General features: G+C 30.4%; 1 protein-coding gene across 6 annotated transcripts; it reads right to left on the bottom strand.

The window, feature by feature from the left end:
- Positions 1-12,133: 12,133 nt before the first annotated feature.
- Positions 12,134-17,406, bottom strand: LOC106380974. Of its 6 annotated transcripts, XM_048763569.1 has the most exons (8): positions 17,246-17,406; positions 16,823-16,930; positions 16,576-16,680; positions 13,533-16,508; positions 13,311-13,425; positions 13,003-13,232; positions 12,676-12,727; positions 12,134-12,439 (listed from the first exon to the last, which is right to left on the bottom strand). In XM_048763569.1, the coding sequence occupies exons 1-4, from the start codon at positions 17,361-17,363 to the stop codon at positions 16,267-16,269; spliced, it is 573 nt and encodes a 190-aa protein (XP_048619526.1). In that variant the 5' UTR covers positions 17,364-17,406; the 3' UTR covers positions 12,134-12,439; positions 12,676-12,727; positions 13,003-13,232; positions 13,311-13,425; positions 13,533-16,266. The 6 variants fall into 6 exon arrangements, with proteins under 6 accessions (XP_048619526.1, XP_048619524.1, XP_048619522.1 ...); XM_048763567.1 differs by having other exon boundaries at positions 12,676-12,730; positions 13,311-16,508; XM_048763565.1 differs by having other exon boundaries at positions 13,311-16,508.
- Positions 17,407-17,511: the final 105 nt, after the last annotated feature.

Here is a 17,511-nt window from a genome sequence, read left to right as displayed (position 1 = left end):
TATTAAATCTTCAAGTATATAATTTTTTGGCCCACTAACTATTAGCTTTTGATTTTTTTTTTTTAAATATGTACATATTGATTTGAATCTGTGATCTTAAACATGCATACGAAAACAATTACCAGTAGAGTTATAAGGATTTTTATATTTACTATTGGCCCCTTAAAATATCAAAGCAATCTTGGCTCCAAACACACGCTCAACTAGCTTCTAGTTAGGCATGATCCTGAACTATAAAGTGATGAAGGTGTGAGAAATATTCATGATGACATCTACTGTTAAAACAGAAGTACAACTTTCGATCAACCATGCTTCTAGGTGAAATATTAAAAAAAACTATACACTATAATATTTATGTTTACCATATTAATATTAAGCCTGACACATTAATATTAATAATTGAACACTTTAAAATCTGGCATATTTATGTCAAGATTTAAACAAACAAATCTCGATGTCAATCAACCAAATATGTTTATATTTTTAGATTGTGTTATTTTACATAGATTTCATAACTGTCGATTATGTAAAGATTACATCATTCATTTTACTTTATAGATTCCGTATAATAATTATGGAAGCCGTGTATTAATTCTGCCAAAATTAATGTGATCAACCAAATTTATGTTGCTAAAAGTACCATGATTTTTGCTTAATCTTTGCATCCAATATTAACGCCTAACAACTTTTTTATAATTCTTTACTTTAAAATGCCTAACAACTTTTTTATAATCTAATCTATTAATTTAGGGTCATATTTTTTTATCTACTGTTTAAAAGTCATTCTAGGGCAATTTGTTTAACATGTTTTATTTTATAATTTATATTAATCATTTAATATATATAACATTTAAACAGAAAGTCCGACATAATCTATTTTCTAAAAAATTTATTTATGTGGTATATATAATTTTATCTATTATATATTAAATGTGTTAGTACTTTAAAATATAAAAAAATCGTGCCCATTTACCTATATTTTAAGAAATATCAATATGATGTGTTAAGAAAAAAGTTATTTTTTATATTTAAAGCATTAAAATAAAATTAGAAATAATGCAAAAGATCTTAAAATGGCGGGTTAAGTATTTTAATTTTAGTATGTTATATTTATACGAATCTATTAATGTAGGATTCTATTTTTGTTTATTATTAACAAGTCATAATAGGACCAAATAATAGTTTCCCTGGTTTGGTAAGGCGAAATGGGGCCACCCTAGCCCATTGAGTGCTCTACCTCGGGCCATAGATTAGTTAATATATTATATTTGATTATTTACATTAATAATTAACTAACTATAAATTTGAATTTTATTTATTTTTAATTATAATAAAATCTGCTGAGATAGAATCTAAAAAAGTCTTACATGAAAATTTAAATATTTTTATAAAATAACATATTAATAAATTTCGTAATTAGTAATATAATATTATTATAAATCAATGTTAACCAAAATTTTATTATAAAACAAGAAAATAAAAATTCTATACCATTTTTTTATAAATTAAATAATTATATTATGTATTATATAAAAATAACAGTGCTATATGAATTAAATATAAAAGTTATATTAAATAAGTAAATTAAAAAAAATGATATTTTAAATTTGTAAACTGTATAATATTTTTATAGAAAAATAAATGTATTAACATAGGTTAAACTCTTATATCTACAATTTTTGAAACTCTCAACAATAGATAGTTTAAAAATAGTTATATAGAAAAATATAATATTATATAATAACCTTAAGTTCATATATTATTAAAAAAAATATTATTAGAAAACTATGAAATTTTTAGTAATTTATCTAAAATATTGATGACAAATCAAATTTAATTATAAATTTATTTTTTATTTTAATTATAACAAAATCTGTTGAGAAATTTTTTAAAAATGTTACCAAAAATTAAAATATCTTTTATAAAATATTATATTAATGTAGTAGTAAAAAAAAAAAATTCATGTAATATTCCAAACTCGAAATAATGATATTTCAAATTTTACAAGATATAAAATCATAGATAATGAAGAATAATATTTTTAATGCACCACGAAAAAATTAACCAAATATGTTGGCAAAATTAAAGCAATCTAATATTTTGAAGACTTAATTTTAAAAAAAAAATTTAATATCATAACATCCAAAAAGTATTCTATATAAATAAAATTCACTAAAATAGTATGATAGATAGTATAAAATTTACTAAACCAATAGGTCTATATTATTTAAACGAAATTTTTTTTTTACTTATAAATCCCGTAAAATACTAAAATGATATATGTTAAAAGTATATTTTCTTACAAACAACATGTAAATATAAATGAACTTAAGCATATTTCTATTTTATAATATAAATAGGTAAAAATTTAAAAATATATTATATGCAAAATGTATAACTAAAGAAAAAACATATTTTGAAGAAAGTTTTCTATTTGATTATTTCATATTTTTTATTTTATTGTACCTAGCTCAAAAATATATTAGCAAGTAATAAAAATTTATAACAAACTAAAATGTATTAAACAAATCTCTATATATTAATAATGCCGAATAAAAAATATGAACAATAATATTATAGAGTTACACAATATATAATACTCAAATGAAAATTATATATTGAAAACATTTGTAATAATATCAATTACATTTATAAAATAGAAAAATATTCGCACGAACGTGCGGGTTAAAATCTAGTCAATACTATTAAAAGTGAAGGAGTCCTAAAAAATCTACTTATACAAGGTTGTTGCACCTATTTATTTTTTAGTCCAACCTATTGTATACAACTAAATATTATTAACTATCCCCTATTATATAGCAACCAAATAATATCTTCTAACATTAAAAAAAATCTCACCCACTTTAATAAGATCATGACTACATATATATGGAATGTTTCAAATGGTAATTTTACTTAAATCAACTTCCTTCAATTTAACATATATACATTTGATATAAACGGCACCGAAATTTCAATACGTAGGGGGTTATTGTCATATATACCATCCTCCTCCATTAGATCAAAATTTTCTTACGAGATCAACTTTTGAAATATAAATGAGCCATGTCCTATTAAACATTATTGATCAAACCTGAAGAGTATTTTCCACCCAAAATTTTATAAAACGAATCAATGAATTTTGCTAGGTCTGGGGTTTTTGGACTTAATTAGGTATTTAGAAAAACATTATTTGGGTTCGGATCGGTTTTTTTCGGATCTGGATTGGTTTGACTCCATAATTCAAATACCTATAAAATATATGTTATTTTTTGTACGTAACAGGTATGGATCCGTTCAGATATTTAGGACCCAAATAAAACTCGATACATAAAAATACTCGAAACACGAAAAATATCCAAAATCTAAACAAATACCCGAAAATCAGAAAATACTCAAAATACCTAAAATTGTACTCGAAATCTGACCGAGGAACCAAAAAATACCCAAAATTGTATTTTAATACCCAAAAATATATTTTTAAAATTTGAATTTTTACTCGAAATCCAAAACTATAACCGAAAATTCAAACAAAAAACTCAAAAATATATGTATACCAAAAACATATCCAAAATACACAAATATATCTAATATACACAAACATTTTAGGTACTTTGGCTCCCAAACGGGTTTCGGGTAGGTCTCAGACGCGAACAGAGACCCGCATTCCAAAAAAATACGTATTTTTCTCTGGACCCGACGTGAACCAGTATTTTCGAGTTGATTTTGGTTTGGTTTTTCGGGGTCCATGTAAAATACCCATGCGTAAGAGAGAATTACATAGGACTTATACAAAATTCCAAATAAAGTAATTCATGAATTATATAATTTTTTAAAAATTAGTTCTTTTATATAATTCGACTTTGTAACATAATAATGTAAAACAATCACAAAATACTAATTTATATCAAAATTTGTAATAACAAAAGAACCTGCGCTTGTCAAAATCTAGTTATTTACTTTATAACGCCTAAGAACCATTATTCAGTCGTGTATGCATCTGAATTTTGGTATATAATTATCCTCCTTTTTAGATTCATTTAGCTTAATGGTTTAGATTCATTTAGCTTAATGGTTTTTTCAAATATATACTTTTAATATGAGCCGTTTACATATAAATAAATATATTATAAAAAATGATTTGTTCAATTTTTTTAGAATTTCATAACTTAAAAATAACTTTTTTTAAGGAAAATACATTTCAAATATATTTTTTAAATATAAAATGATTTTGAAAGTTTTATTTAAATATTATAAAACTGTTTAAACATATCTAAATTAGCTAACGGGTCTATGGACAACCATATTAAATCTTAAAATTAAATGAATTTAAATGGGAATAGAGTTTGCATAGAGATGTGTTTTCAATGAAACGGGTTTAAATGAAGCCAATTTTGCCCATTTTCACATTTCTAATAAAAGATCTGCTACATTTTTTTTTTTACTTTTACAACATAATATGCCCTACTCTTTCATAGCTCAGATCAAAATCTAGTAATATGTTAAATCCGCTGCTTTTGGTTCACACATTGGAAGTTATCAAAGGTGCGATAAGCCTTTATTAAACAACCGGAGAATACAATCCAAGAAAAATATGTGCACAAACGTATCAATACACTGACCAATCCATTCAACTAACTGGTATTTGATCCAATATCCATAAAACTGACCTGATATCCACAAAACCAATATGATGTCCTAGAGCTCGACCCAATATCTAAACACACACCAGATAAATTTTATAAATATAACTTTTCCTTAAATTGAAAAAACTTTCTACCAACAACAAATTGGTATAGTGGTTAAAATTCTAGATCACTTACTAAGGATATGGTCACATGTTCAAATCTCATTGGAAAAGGTATACTTTATAAAAAGAGTTAAATTGCATGGTTGGGATATCGTTTAAAGAGGATGTATAAGCATACAGATTGAGAACCTCCTAGTTATTAAAAAGTGATTACGCCATTTGGGTTGTATACATCCATTTGTCCATGTTAAGATTGAAATTTTTTGTTTGTGGACAAATAATGACCATGTCCATTAAGGACCGAGTCCATTAAAGACCAAACTCATTCCATTGACAAAATAAGATATTAAAATTAAAAGTTTGTTTGTTTGAAAAACTCGTTTTTATGTTTTTGGTGGGAAAAAACATTTTTGCAAAAAAAAAATTACTTTTAGGTTTTTGCGGAAAAGCCATTTTGTGATTTTCGCAAAATATTTGATTTTGCAATTTTGAACCATTTTGTGATTTTCGCAAAATATTTGATTTTGCAATTTTGAAGGAAAATTTTGATTTAGCGGATTTTTTTTTTGAGGAAAAATCATTTGGTTTAGCAGGAAATTTGATTTTACGGTTTTGGGGGAAAATAGTTTTACGGTTTTAGGGGAAAATTTTGATTTTGCCAAAAACAAGTTTCTTTTTTTGCATAAATACTTAACTTTGGCGAGAAAACTCAATTCTAAACTTTTGGTGAAAAAACCTAGTTTCTATAAAATATTATTTTCCCTAAATTTGATTTAAGTTAAAACTTTATTTGTTTTAGATTATTAGACGGACTATTTTCACATAGTCCAAAGCCACTTATGGACAAATTGGGCTTGTCCGATTTTAGCCGCATTGTAAATGAGTTTGACCCGAACCAACCCATTCAAAGTTGTACTCGGACGGCTCATGGACAGCTCGTCCATTTGGAAACCCTACTATTCTATTTTCATATCTTTCCACTACCATCCCACTAATCAAAAGCCAGATTCTGGATCCATCATTTCTATCAAGTCTAGTTGTGTGACTCAGATACTTTTTTTATTTCATGTTTTCTTTTTTTTTTAGTTTCATGTTAGTGACTTACCCTTAGTGGTCTTTCTCTACTGTTATTAACTTAGAGCATCTCTAATGTATTACTCCATTTTCTACTCCAAAATAGAGTAACTCCAAAATGAAGTTGAGTTTTGCTTCAATGTATTACTCTATTTCCTACTCTAAAATAGAATATTTTTAATATATTATGTTTTATGTTATTAAAAAATTAGTAATATTATCTTTCATTTATACTATTTGCAAAATAGTCTATTTTTGTATGTATGATCTTTTATGTTTTATATTATATATATTTTATATGGTGCTTATCTTTTATTTTTTATATGTATGGTCTTTTATGTTTTATATTATATATATTTTGTTGCATAAATTAGTTCACTAGATGGATATTTATATAATTAAAAAATATTAACAGTAATTTTTATAATATATATAGTGAAATAATATTTATATATTTATTTATAATAATATTTTATTAAAAACCAAAATATTTAAATATGGAAGACCATTTTATAAATAAAAAAGTCCAACTCCATTTTGGAGTAATGAGTTGGTTTACTCCATATTTAGAGTAATCATATCTATTATTCTATTTTGGAGTGAATTTTGGAGTGAGGTTGGAGATGATTTTAGTGCAAAATGGAGTTTGGAGTGGGTTTTGGAGTAGGGTTAGAGATGCTCTTACACATTGTATAACTATCATAAACAGTTCTATCACCATTTTTCGAACTATGGCGTCATGTGCCAGCCTTGACACCAATTTTCAAGCTTCCGCCCAAAATAATATATATCGATTTTATCGGCCATATATTAACACCAATAGTTTATAATGTAACGTTAGCGGTGATGATATATAGTCAAAAGCGAAGAGTTCAGACTTCCATTCCTACAAATCATTATAAATTCCTGACAAAAAAGCGATGAAATGGTATCTAGAGAAAATCACCGGGAATCCGTCAGGAATTCTCGACAATAACAGCCTGTTGGAAAATTACCGATGAATTTCCTACAAAAGAACTACTTGTTAGCTATCTGTTGAAATTCCTGAATCTCAAATCTATCGGTAATATGTTGGTAATTTTCGATTGATTACCGATGAAAATTATAAAAATTATGTAGCCATTTGAAATTTAAAACTTTCAACGAAGTCCCGACATATTATTTTCCATCAAGAGTTTGTCTTGATTTATCTATAAATACCACCTCCTTTTATTCACAACAAAGCACAAAAACCCATGCCTTCTCCTGATTATTTTCGTTCGTGGATGGAGACACCTCGTAATAAATTTATTTACAAAGGAATATGCACAAGCTATTATCGAATTCATGGTGTTGGCTCAACAACAACCAGAAGCAACAAAAACCCATAAGTTGAAATGTCCATGTTCTACTTATCGGAATAATATAAACATTAATGGAAAAGTATGGAAGCAGTTACATACGAATATGATTATGATGGGTTACAAAATTTGGTAGCTTCATGGAGAAGGATCAGAGTATGGTAGTACTAGTGAAACTCATAACGCATATTGGTTAGATGAACCTAGCACGAATATATATATTTTGGCATAGATATTTGTAGATCATAAAACCCACACTAGGAATTTGGTAGTGATTATTTGTAAAGATTATGGAAGAAAATAACGTGGGCAACGATATTCTCAAAACACAACGATGAAATCAGATTCTGGTTGACAAAAATAGACATTATTGATGAAAATATATTGAATATAATGATCAAAGAGATCGGGTTACAACAACTAAGAATTCAGGACTAAATATCGAAACATGAGAGAATGAGAGATCGAGGTCGAGGTCGTGTATGATGTGTGTTAACTCTGGGGTTTCAAATTTCCCCATATCTCTTGATCCTATCCTCTTTTATAGCTCCTTCATCGTCTAACTCCCTGCAAAGATTGTGGAGAGTGCGTCTGACCGTATCAAACTCACTTTCTTCTTTGGCCGGTCTTCTATAATGTTGTCGGGCCTAATACTTCTTCCCCTCAGCTCGACCCCGGCCTTACTAATGGATACACCGAATCAGGCCCAAAAATATTATTCAGATGGTAAATGATGAAAGTTACCGTCGATTGCTGAGGAATGAGAAAGGTGTCATAAGTTAGGTTATGGGTGTTGAGTTTCATATACTCAAGGTTCACGCCACACGATCTCTTCAATCCAAAGCTCCACTGCCTTGTTTCCTTTGAAGATCATCCTAAGTGAAGTATGTGTGTTGAGGGTGATTGTTCCACGACCTTATGGAAGTCAAAGATTATCCAATATAATTTTCAAGGTATGAACCTGGTGCAAGGTTATCCTCAGGTAGAATACCTTTGACAAAATCAGTAATCGCATCCATACATTCTTCAGCCAAATTATAGTCTGTCTTAATACCCATTAATCTAGTTGCAGATGATAAGACTGAATGACCATCTCTACAATTTTGATACAAAGGTTGTTTTCCTGCATCCAACATGTCAAAAAATCTCCTAGATTCGGGGTTTGGTTCTTCCCCTCTATAATGATCATGTACCATCTGCTCAGTACCTACACCATAATCTATATCCGTTCTAGATTCTTCTAACCTAATATCAGGCTGAGGTTCACTAACAGGCTGAGGTTCGCTAGTACTACCATATTCATAACCAGTTTCCCCATGAAGGTACCAAACTTTATAATTACGTGAAAACCCTTTCATATACAAATGAGTCCAAACATCAAATTCTTTTATAACCTTATTATTATTGCAAGAAGAGCAGGGACATCTTAACATACCACTTTTTGCATCCGGTTGCTGTTGAACAAGCCTCATGAATTCTCCAATCCCTTGAACGTATTCTTCCGTAAGCAAATTGGTGTTCGGATCCAAATGAGGTTTATCCATCCACGAACGATAATAAACTTCTGAAGACATGATTTTCACGGAATTGTTATGACTAAAGAGAATGAAGAGAGAATGAAGTGTGAATGAGTTGAATGAGGAGGGGTTGTATTTATAGGAAATTGCTTACGGACCTCCGACGACTTTCCGACGGAATTCCGACGGATGTAAAGCAGTCCGTCGGAATTCCGTTGGTATTTTCCAATCTCAAACGGCTATACAACGGTCATATATATTTGTCGGCAACGGTCACATGGTTCGTCGGAATTTCGTCGGTATTTTCCGACGAACTTCCGACGACTTTGCTGTTAATCAGAATGTCTTCGGAAATTCGTCGGAATATACCGACGAACTTCCGACGACTACAACGGTTACATTTTTTATCGGAATGTCGTCGAAAAGTCGTCGGAAAGTTCCGACGAACCATATTTCGTCGGAATTCCGTCGGAAATGGCCGACGGAATTCCGACGACTTAATTTTTTTGGATTTGGTCAGAAATTTGTTAGTATTCCGTCACAAATGTCCGACGACCTTGGTGTCCGTCGGAACCTCCGTCGGAATTCGGTGTGTTTTCTTGTAGTGTTAGGGACATCACCTTAACTAAAGTTGCATTACATTATTTACCTTATAGAAGATATTTTCTTAATTTTTTTTTAAATTGGCAATATATAAGAGAATAGAAATTCACAAAAAAGAACAAAAAAAAATTCAAAACGTAGAATCGATCTGGAGATTAAAAGCACCAAAAAATTCACACAAATGACAGATTTTTGTGCCTCAAATGAACCAAGAGAAAAGAGATCTGCAACGTTCGAGAGGACCAAAATTCTCTGAACACCCTATGCCGGCAGTGCCAACATAACATATGGGGCAGTTAAAGCTGCCACCCTAGGACCTACTCCAAAACTTCATTTATTTTTATTTTGATTTTTGATTTTTTTATATGTAAGAGTTAGATAATAATATTAAGTTTAAATTCCGATAGTGTTATAAAACTATGATAATGTAAAAGGTTGGAAAATAAATAAAAACAAATAAAATAGTTAGTTTAATAGTACTCATAAAATATTTTCTTCAAATAAGATATATATATATATATATATATAAAATGTAGCTTAAATTTTTGTTTCAAGGGCCCTTATTTAAAAACAAATTGCCCAACGGCCTCTATTTGCATTGAGCCGGCTCTGTATGCCGGTATAGGGTTACTAATCATTTTTTTGGTCATCTGAAATCACTAATAATCAAAGAGTTTGTTACATGCTTGCTCCTATGGACAAACAAGGAGACATTACAATACAACTAAGGTTATCAGTGGACATAACCCACACCAATAGATCAAGGGACAAAACAGATTCCCTATCATGTACCAAAAAACAAAAGCTTCTAAATAGAGGAAGAACTGTTCTCAGATTCAAAGAGGGAGTGCAGTCACCGAGGATGAGCTCTTTTACATACGAACGCCTATTGCGTTAAGCCAGTTTAAAAAAAAAAAACGCCTATTGCGTTGCTGTATGGTACTTTGCAAAATGAGAAAAGCACCTCTATTTGATGAAGGAGTTTCCAAAAAAGTAACTAGTTAGGCAATGTACTCAGGCTTGATCTTAGATCATTTCTCATGAACATAAGGAAGGGCCAAGCAGGAGGTCGGTTTACTGCCGCGATGAGGTCTCGACCTTCAAGAGCGAAAGAGACATTGGTGAAACGATGGGATTCCGTACTTTGAAAATAGCATATTTCGGTTTGCTATATTCAGGGGATTATATGGCCATGCCTATGAGAGGGGGCTGGTTAGATGGCTGGAAACAAGATTGAGTTGACAACATAGCTTCAATGGTTTTTTATTCAAAACAAATTTAGACTATCTCCAATGTATTTCTCTATTTTTTCCTCTAAAATAGAGGAACTCTATAATATAGATGAACTAGGGGAGGCCAACGCTACGCACGGGATTTGATGGATCGGTTTTCATAAAAAATATAATTTTATATAAATTTTCTTTTAAGTTAAATTGGGTGCGATTATGATTATGTTGTTTACACTAAATTTCAGTTATATAACTAAAAATGATCGAATTCTTAGTATTTTTGCTGCTTTAATCTTGAATTGTAAGTTTTTATAGTGTTTTAAGTTTATAACACTATAAAATACATAAATCAATTGGATTCGATCAAAAGAGAATGAAATCAAGTTTTCTAATACCGTTGTATCTTTTTTTAATGAAATTTTTCTCATAAGTTTATTTATTTTTAATTAAATTTTTTACAATCTTATTATAACTTTTACAATTTGTTTTATTATTTTTTTGGAAAAAATATATTTGTTTCACCATTAAAAATACCCATATAAATATAGTTATTTTAATTTTTTCTCGACGTTTGTTTTTTCTAACTTTGGTATTAAGTAGAATGATTTTTAAAAATCAATTCAATTGTGTTCAATAAGGAAATCATGCATTATTTTTTCTTTTATACTTCCTCAGTTCTAAAATGTTGGATATTTAAAACAATGTTTGATGTTTCATTTTTAATAACTTGATGTTTCACTATTGACATTTTTTATTTTATTGTTAGATGATTTAATTTTATCAAAGATTGTATAACCAATTATATTTTATAGTATATTTTCTAATTTATTGAGTGGTTTATATCTATATTTGAAGTGTTTCTTTTATATAAGATTTAACATTAAGTAATATTCTATAACGGAGAAAGAATGTTTGTTTTTAAAATTCAAAGACACTCTTTATTTTATAAAACTTCTCTTAAAATTACTATTTTATACGGTACAAAATAGCTGTTAACTCGTATTATTTATAAATATGCACGTTTGATAAAATGCTATTATATTTGAAGACCAACTAAATGATATTATTTGAATAAATAATTAAGGTTCCCAAAATAAATGATACTGATTATTTTTTTCAATTTATATTTTTACGTACTTTATTATATTAAAAGTAAAATTTCTATTAATTTGAATTAATGACATCAATCATCAAATTATCTGTTCTAAATTTAATACAAATATACCAATATGATTAAACTTATTAATTCTGTTTACTTAGAAAGATTACATTATATTAATGGTTTTGATATAAAACTGATAAGTGTCTTTTTGTATTCATTTTAATTAAATTCACATGTATGTAATTTATAGAAGACGATAATAGCATTCAACATTTATTTCAACCCAATATATATATATATATATATGTATTTATTATCAAGTTTATCTCTTCCTATATTTTGTTTTAAAATTTTGAAAATATTAAACATATAATAATATAACCAATTTTATAAAAATTTAATTGTTACGAATGGGTTAATTTTTTATTTATGATTTTGAAATTACAATTATTTTGGGCTAATTTAACAAAATAATATTTTTTGTTATGCATAAAATGAATTATATTAGCTAAAGAAAATGGCTTTTGGAAATTTCATTGTCTTTCCATAGCTAATGAAAACTGTGAAGCACAAAATGCATAATGTGGCTGAGTGAACAATTCATAAAACATAATTAAATGCAGAAGTACACAACATAACAACACATGATTAAACATTCATCATCCTTCCACACGAATGAGTAATGAGTTTTTTTTTTGGCAAACAATGAGTAATGAGTTGCTTGAGTTGCACTTTACTCTTCTTCTTGTGTTTCTGTCAAGTCCTCACATCCATACACTCACGGTGAGAATTAAGAGTTTCTATAGCTGGGTCAAATTGGAAATCTACAATGGAATAAAACCGTAAGAATTATAACTAATCAAAAGCTCACGCTTAAATCCATGAAACCCATAATGAGGTAGAGCTCCTTCATCAAAACTAATAACCATTGTTTTTATGCTATAGTTTCTTTACAATAAACAAAACTATAGCTTAGTAAACAAAAGCTCTCGCTTAGGATGAATCATGACCAATGTTTTGTCCCGTTAAACAGAGCAGTAATGGTTTCTTCTAACTTTACCTAATAAGGCCACGGTTCAGTCAATCAGTTGACTCCAAAGAGATTAACAGTTCTGCTGAATTTAAAGAGAAACTCCATGGATTAGTAGAAGCAAGAAACATGAACACAATATGTTGGTGGACTTAAGGAGTTTTTTTTTCTGCAGAAATTACTGAACTAATGCAGTAAAAGAGATAGACAATGAAAAAAAGAGGAAAATATTGAGACTTAAAATGAAGAAATCTCTTCAAGCTTCAATCAACGACTAACATCCCTAATTTTAACAACAACATCGTCAAACATATAAATTACGTAATTAAATTAATGAAACGATTAGATATATCTTACCAGCCCAAAAAGGAAGCACGCCACAAAGAAAGATGAATAGAATAATCTATGCACTCCAACTATCCATCTCCTTTCCGTGACTTCGTCGTATACTTGAAGATGAACATATCACTTCCTACTGTACGGCCGGAGCTTAGACGACAGCGATTCACAGGAGGATTTTCACAGGCGGTAGTATCTAGAGGTCTTCTGTTCTTTGGCAGCGATTCATTACAGATTTTTTTCACCGACTATTGGAAGGATTAAAGACGACAGAAACATTAAAAACGTAATAAAGAAAAAAAAATCTAGTTATGAACAGAACAGACCTGGGAATCAAGTAGCAACATATCGACTCCCATGAGTTCGCCACTGAGTCGGGCGTTCCTGGCCTCCCAATAACGAAGCAACCGCACTTGAATGGTGGAGGAGCATTGTCCGGTCCTCAAATCAAATGGGAAAGATTGTAGCATTAGCCATTCTACTCAACATTAGATTACTGGTTTGTAAAAACGAAATTAGGAGATGGTTCTCATAGCATGAAAGCGTACCTTTTTATAGTCAAAATTCCACGCCCAAGATCGCATTCAAGAGAGATCATGGGGTATGGATTTAAGAAGGAACTGAAGAGGGCTAGTCTGTAATCGGCATCTCTGCGGATTGACAGGGAAGAAGATGAAAGAACTCTCTTGGAACAAAGGTTTTGCTTCGATCTCGAATGGAGTACACGGGTTCAACCCTAATAGCAAAACGACAATCAATATGTGTTTAGATTTAGGTATTATAGAATGGGCCTGGATCAATTATGAGAATATAAAGCCCGAAAGAAACAAAGTCCATATATCGACCAAATAAATGAAACGTAACGTTTTGGTTAAGTGTACACGTATCAAGCCCACAAGATTCTGACCGGTATGCTGAGGTGGCGCGACTTTTATTTTACAGTTATGTTTTATATATATATTGTTTTTTTGTAATGTATATGAGATTCATGGTCGAAATGGTGAATAACGTGTATTAGGTTTAGTAGTGAAGATAATGTCTATTAGGTTTAGTAGTGAAGATATATTGGAAGGAAATGGTGAATTGTATGTTATAGCCTCAGCATTTGAAGTTTAAGTTTACACATTTAGCTTTGTTTTAGTTTGAAATGTAATTGTTATGAAAAAGTAATGATGGGAATGAAAAATATATATTTTTGGAGATAAATTATTAAAAAAAATTATTTTGTATAAAAATTTAAACAATTGTAGAAAGCAATACATAAATTAAACTGGAATTTAAACATAATAAACACCATATTAATTTTGTGTAATCGGGAATCAAAGATTACTTTCCCTACGTACCGGTCACAATTAATGTTTGTACGAAACCATTGATTAATGCAAGGAAAATGAAAATTATGTTCCCAGAACCTCAGAAGATGCACCTCCGCCATGTTTGAGCAACGGTCTGCTCTCAAGTTGGCGAGAAAAACATAGGAAGACGACATATCTGAAGGCGTCCGTCGGATTGCTTTAGCTATAAGATATCTCAATGGTGCATATCTTCATCGCTCCAAAACACTTATTTATAGCTCGACCTTGGATCTGTTACAAACGCCGTTTGTTAATGAGAATAAATGAGACAGAGTGGAAAGAAAGGTGGAGTGAAGCTTAATGATTGAATTAAAGCTTGATTTTAAGTGAAAGCGAAGACGTTAGAGGAAAACGCAGTCGGGGACGATGGAAGGTGACGGCGTCAATCAACTGAAGATGGCACACCTAACTCTAAACACAAACGAGCCGCATATTTCAAAGTATGGGCCAATAAATAAATAGAAAGACCCAATAAATAATCATAAAATCTAGCTAATCCACGAGCTAGAAACACCCAAAAAAAATTCACGAATTGGAAGAAAAAAAGAAGAAGCTCTCTCTCTTTGCTCGACACATGTCGCAAAATGGAGATAAGAGAGATGATGTGGCGCATTGTGGAGAGTTTCTCTTCAACTTTATTATTATAGATTTGTCTCCAATGTATTCTATTTCTTCCTCTAAAAAAGAATATTCTTGATATATTCTTTTTTAATTTTACAAATAATACCTTTTATTTGTGAAAGTTGAAAACTAACCCAATTTAGTTTAACATTCATAAAATTATGATATTACTTACACTGAATATTTTTATAGAAACTATTATGTAAATAAAAAGTATGATTATATGTTTATATAAACTGTACATTTCACTAAAAAATATTTATGTTGGTTATAATTGTTAAAGTAAAAAGTTATTGGATCATTTTGTGAATAAAAAAATATGTCTTTATTACAGAGGAATGCTATTTCTTCCTCTAAATATAGAGGTGAAAATAACAATCTCTATTTTAGACGAATAAATAAAGTAGGGTTAGAGTGATTTTACCTCTAAATGTTATTATAGAGGCAAATATAGAGGTGGGTCGGAGATGTTCTTAGATACAAGACAACCGTAAATGTAAAAACGATTTTTTGTTTGAATAAATTTAAAATTCTTTCAAACAAAAAAATTGCATATTTCCAAGTTTTCCAGCATGCCTCATTAATGTCTTCCACATTATTACAGTGGAATAGGATTACTAATCAAACCTACATTATTTTTTTTGGTAAACCCTAAGACAAATAAAACTATTGTTAGTTGGTTAACTTTTAGCAAAAAGTCGGTCGCAAAGTTCAATTACCTAAAACATCAAAATTCTTACTTGACTAAAAAAAAGAACCTAGATTATAACGAAACAATTGACAGCGGGAAATCTAGATCTAAGAATGGCGTAAGAATTTTTTTCGTAATTTCCGAATAAAACTAAAACTAATTCCTAAAACTTACAGAAAAAATTGGATAGTTTTGTTATTTAAAATGTTCACACTAACCATAAAGAAAATCGTAGTTGGTGGAATTAAAATCCTTGCGTATTTAAGTTAATTAACAAAATTACTTGATTACTTCTAAGTTCTCCAATAGTATCATCCTACATTATACATTAATCTGCCTCTCAAGGGTTCTTCAGTCGTGTGCCAAAACAAGTCCATCAATATTCAAACTTTCCAAAGTTTTAGGTATGCCCATAATCAACCATGAATAATATAGATAGAGATATTAGATACGTTCACGGTAGGTCACCATACAACTTGTCTCTGGACGAGGTTTTCTTGTGGCTAAAGAAAAGATTTGTTTCCCAATAGGAAACTCAAAAGAAGCCCTCGTCAAGTCTCATCTAAACACCACAGAGTTACATTCACGAAACAGCTAACCTAGAGACCTAAGTAGTCAAGTCTCTTCCTTGTTCAATCTCCCAAATGATCTTTCAGCGAATATCTTCTGTTCCTGAGCTTTCTTCTTTGCTAAGGCTTCGTCATCGAGTATTTGAATAGGAAACCACTCAGGCAACTTGATTGAATCCTTGTTACGGTGGTTCTCTAACATTGCTTTTGCTTTATGGCCGGCATAGGCAGATGCAGTGCCCATAGCAGCAAAAATGACAGAGTAGCGCAATGCACCATATGGACCTCCTGTACAACACATAGATGTCAGTTTCCAAGCTTTTAATAACCTAAAGAGACATTCATGATAGACGACCTTGAAGTCTTCCAAGTAAAGCACCACTGAAAAGCCCTCCAATAGTTGAGTTCAACACATCATCATGTTCTGATCTTCGAGTTATCTTCACAAACTCACGAGCTCCTAACAAAAACCCAAGAGATTACACTGACATCAAACAATGTCCACATAGTAAACATAACAGTCGAATGGAGTCACAAATGGAGAAAGAGCAGACACGCTTTAAAGAGATTGTTGTTGCACATTATAGCAAAGATAGTTGTACCGCAATAGCAACCAGCGACGATGGCGAAGTTGGTAGCATAAACAGTGGGAATATTGGGATAAGCTTTCCGGTGTTTGGACACTAAAGCAGCTCCTCCTCCAATAACTCCTGCACAATAACATTCGTTTGAGACAACAGCACGATGCAGCACATGTTATAGTGCTTAATATGCTATGATTCCCAATTATCCCTACAATACATGTTCTACTGCCTATGATTAGAACAATAATAACCAAAACCAAAGGCTTTCTATTTTGGAAACTCGATTTTACTAGAACATCATCAACTTTCGCTATTGCAACCAAGAATCTCAAATGCTTCATTCAAAAGGGGATGGATACTCAGAAACACAGTGTAGTATCATATCATAATGGTCTTTGAAGCTAAAAGAAAGAAGAAAGCAGTGAGAGCAATGCGCGAAACCTGCGAGAAGGGTAGTGATCAACACACGCTTCGTCGGAGAAGTTGGCTGCACAATCGGCGTCGGAGGAGATACCGGCTGATTCTTTCGTTCTGCGAATTTCTGATCACCGGACGCCATTTTGCTCGGGTTATATGATTTCAGTGCTGTATTATATGATTCGGGTTGATCCAAACCTGAAATAAAACCCTAACCCGCATTTGAACCCGACCCGATAACAACTCTTATTTATTTGAGACATGATCCTGCAAGATTCTTTAAATGTAAC

Source organism: Brassica napus, chromosome C7 (genome assembly GCF_020379485.1).
Source record: "Brassica napus cultivar Da-Ae chromosome C7, Da-Ae, whole genome shotgun sequence".
Classification (NCBI taxonomy): Eukaryota; Viridiplantae; Streptophyta; class Magnoliopsida; order Brassicales; family Brassicaceae; genus Brassica; species Brassica napus.
This window is presented reverse-complemented; position numbering and strand designations above follow the sequence as displayed.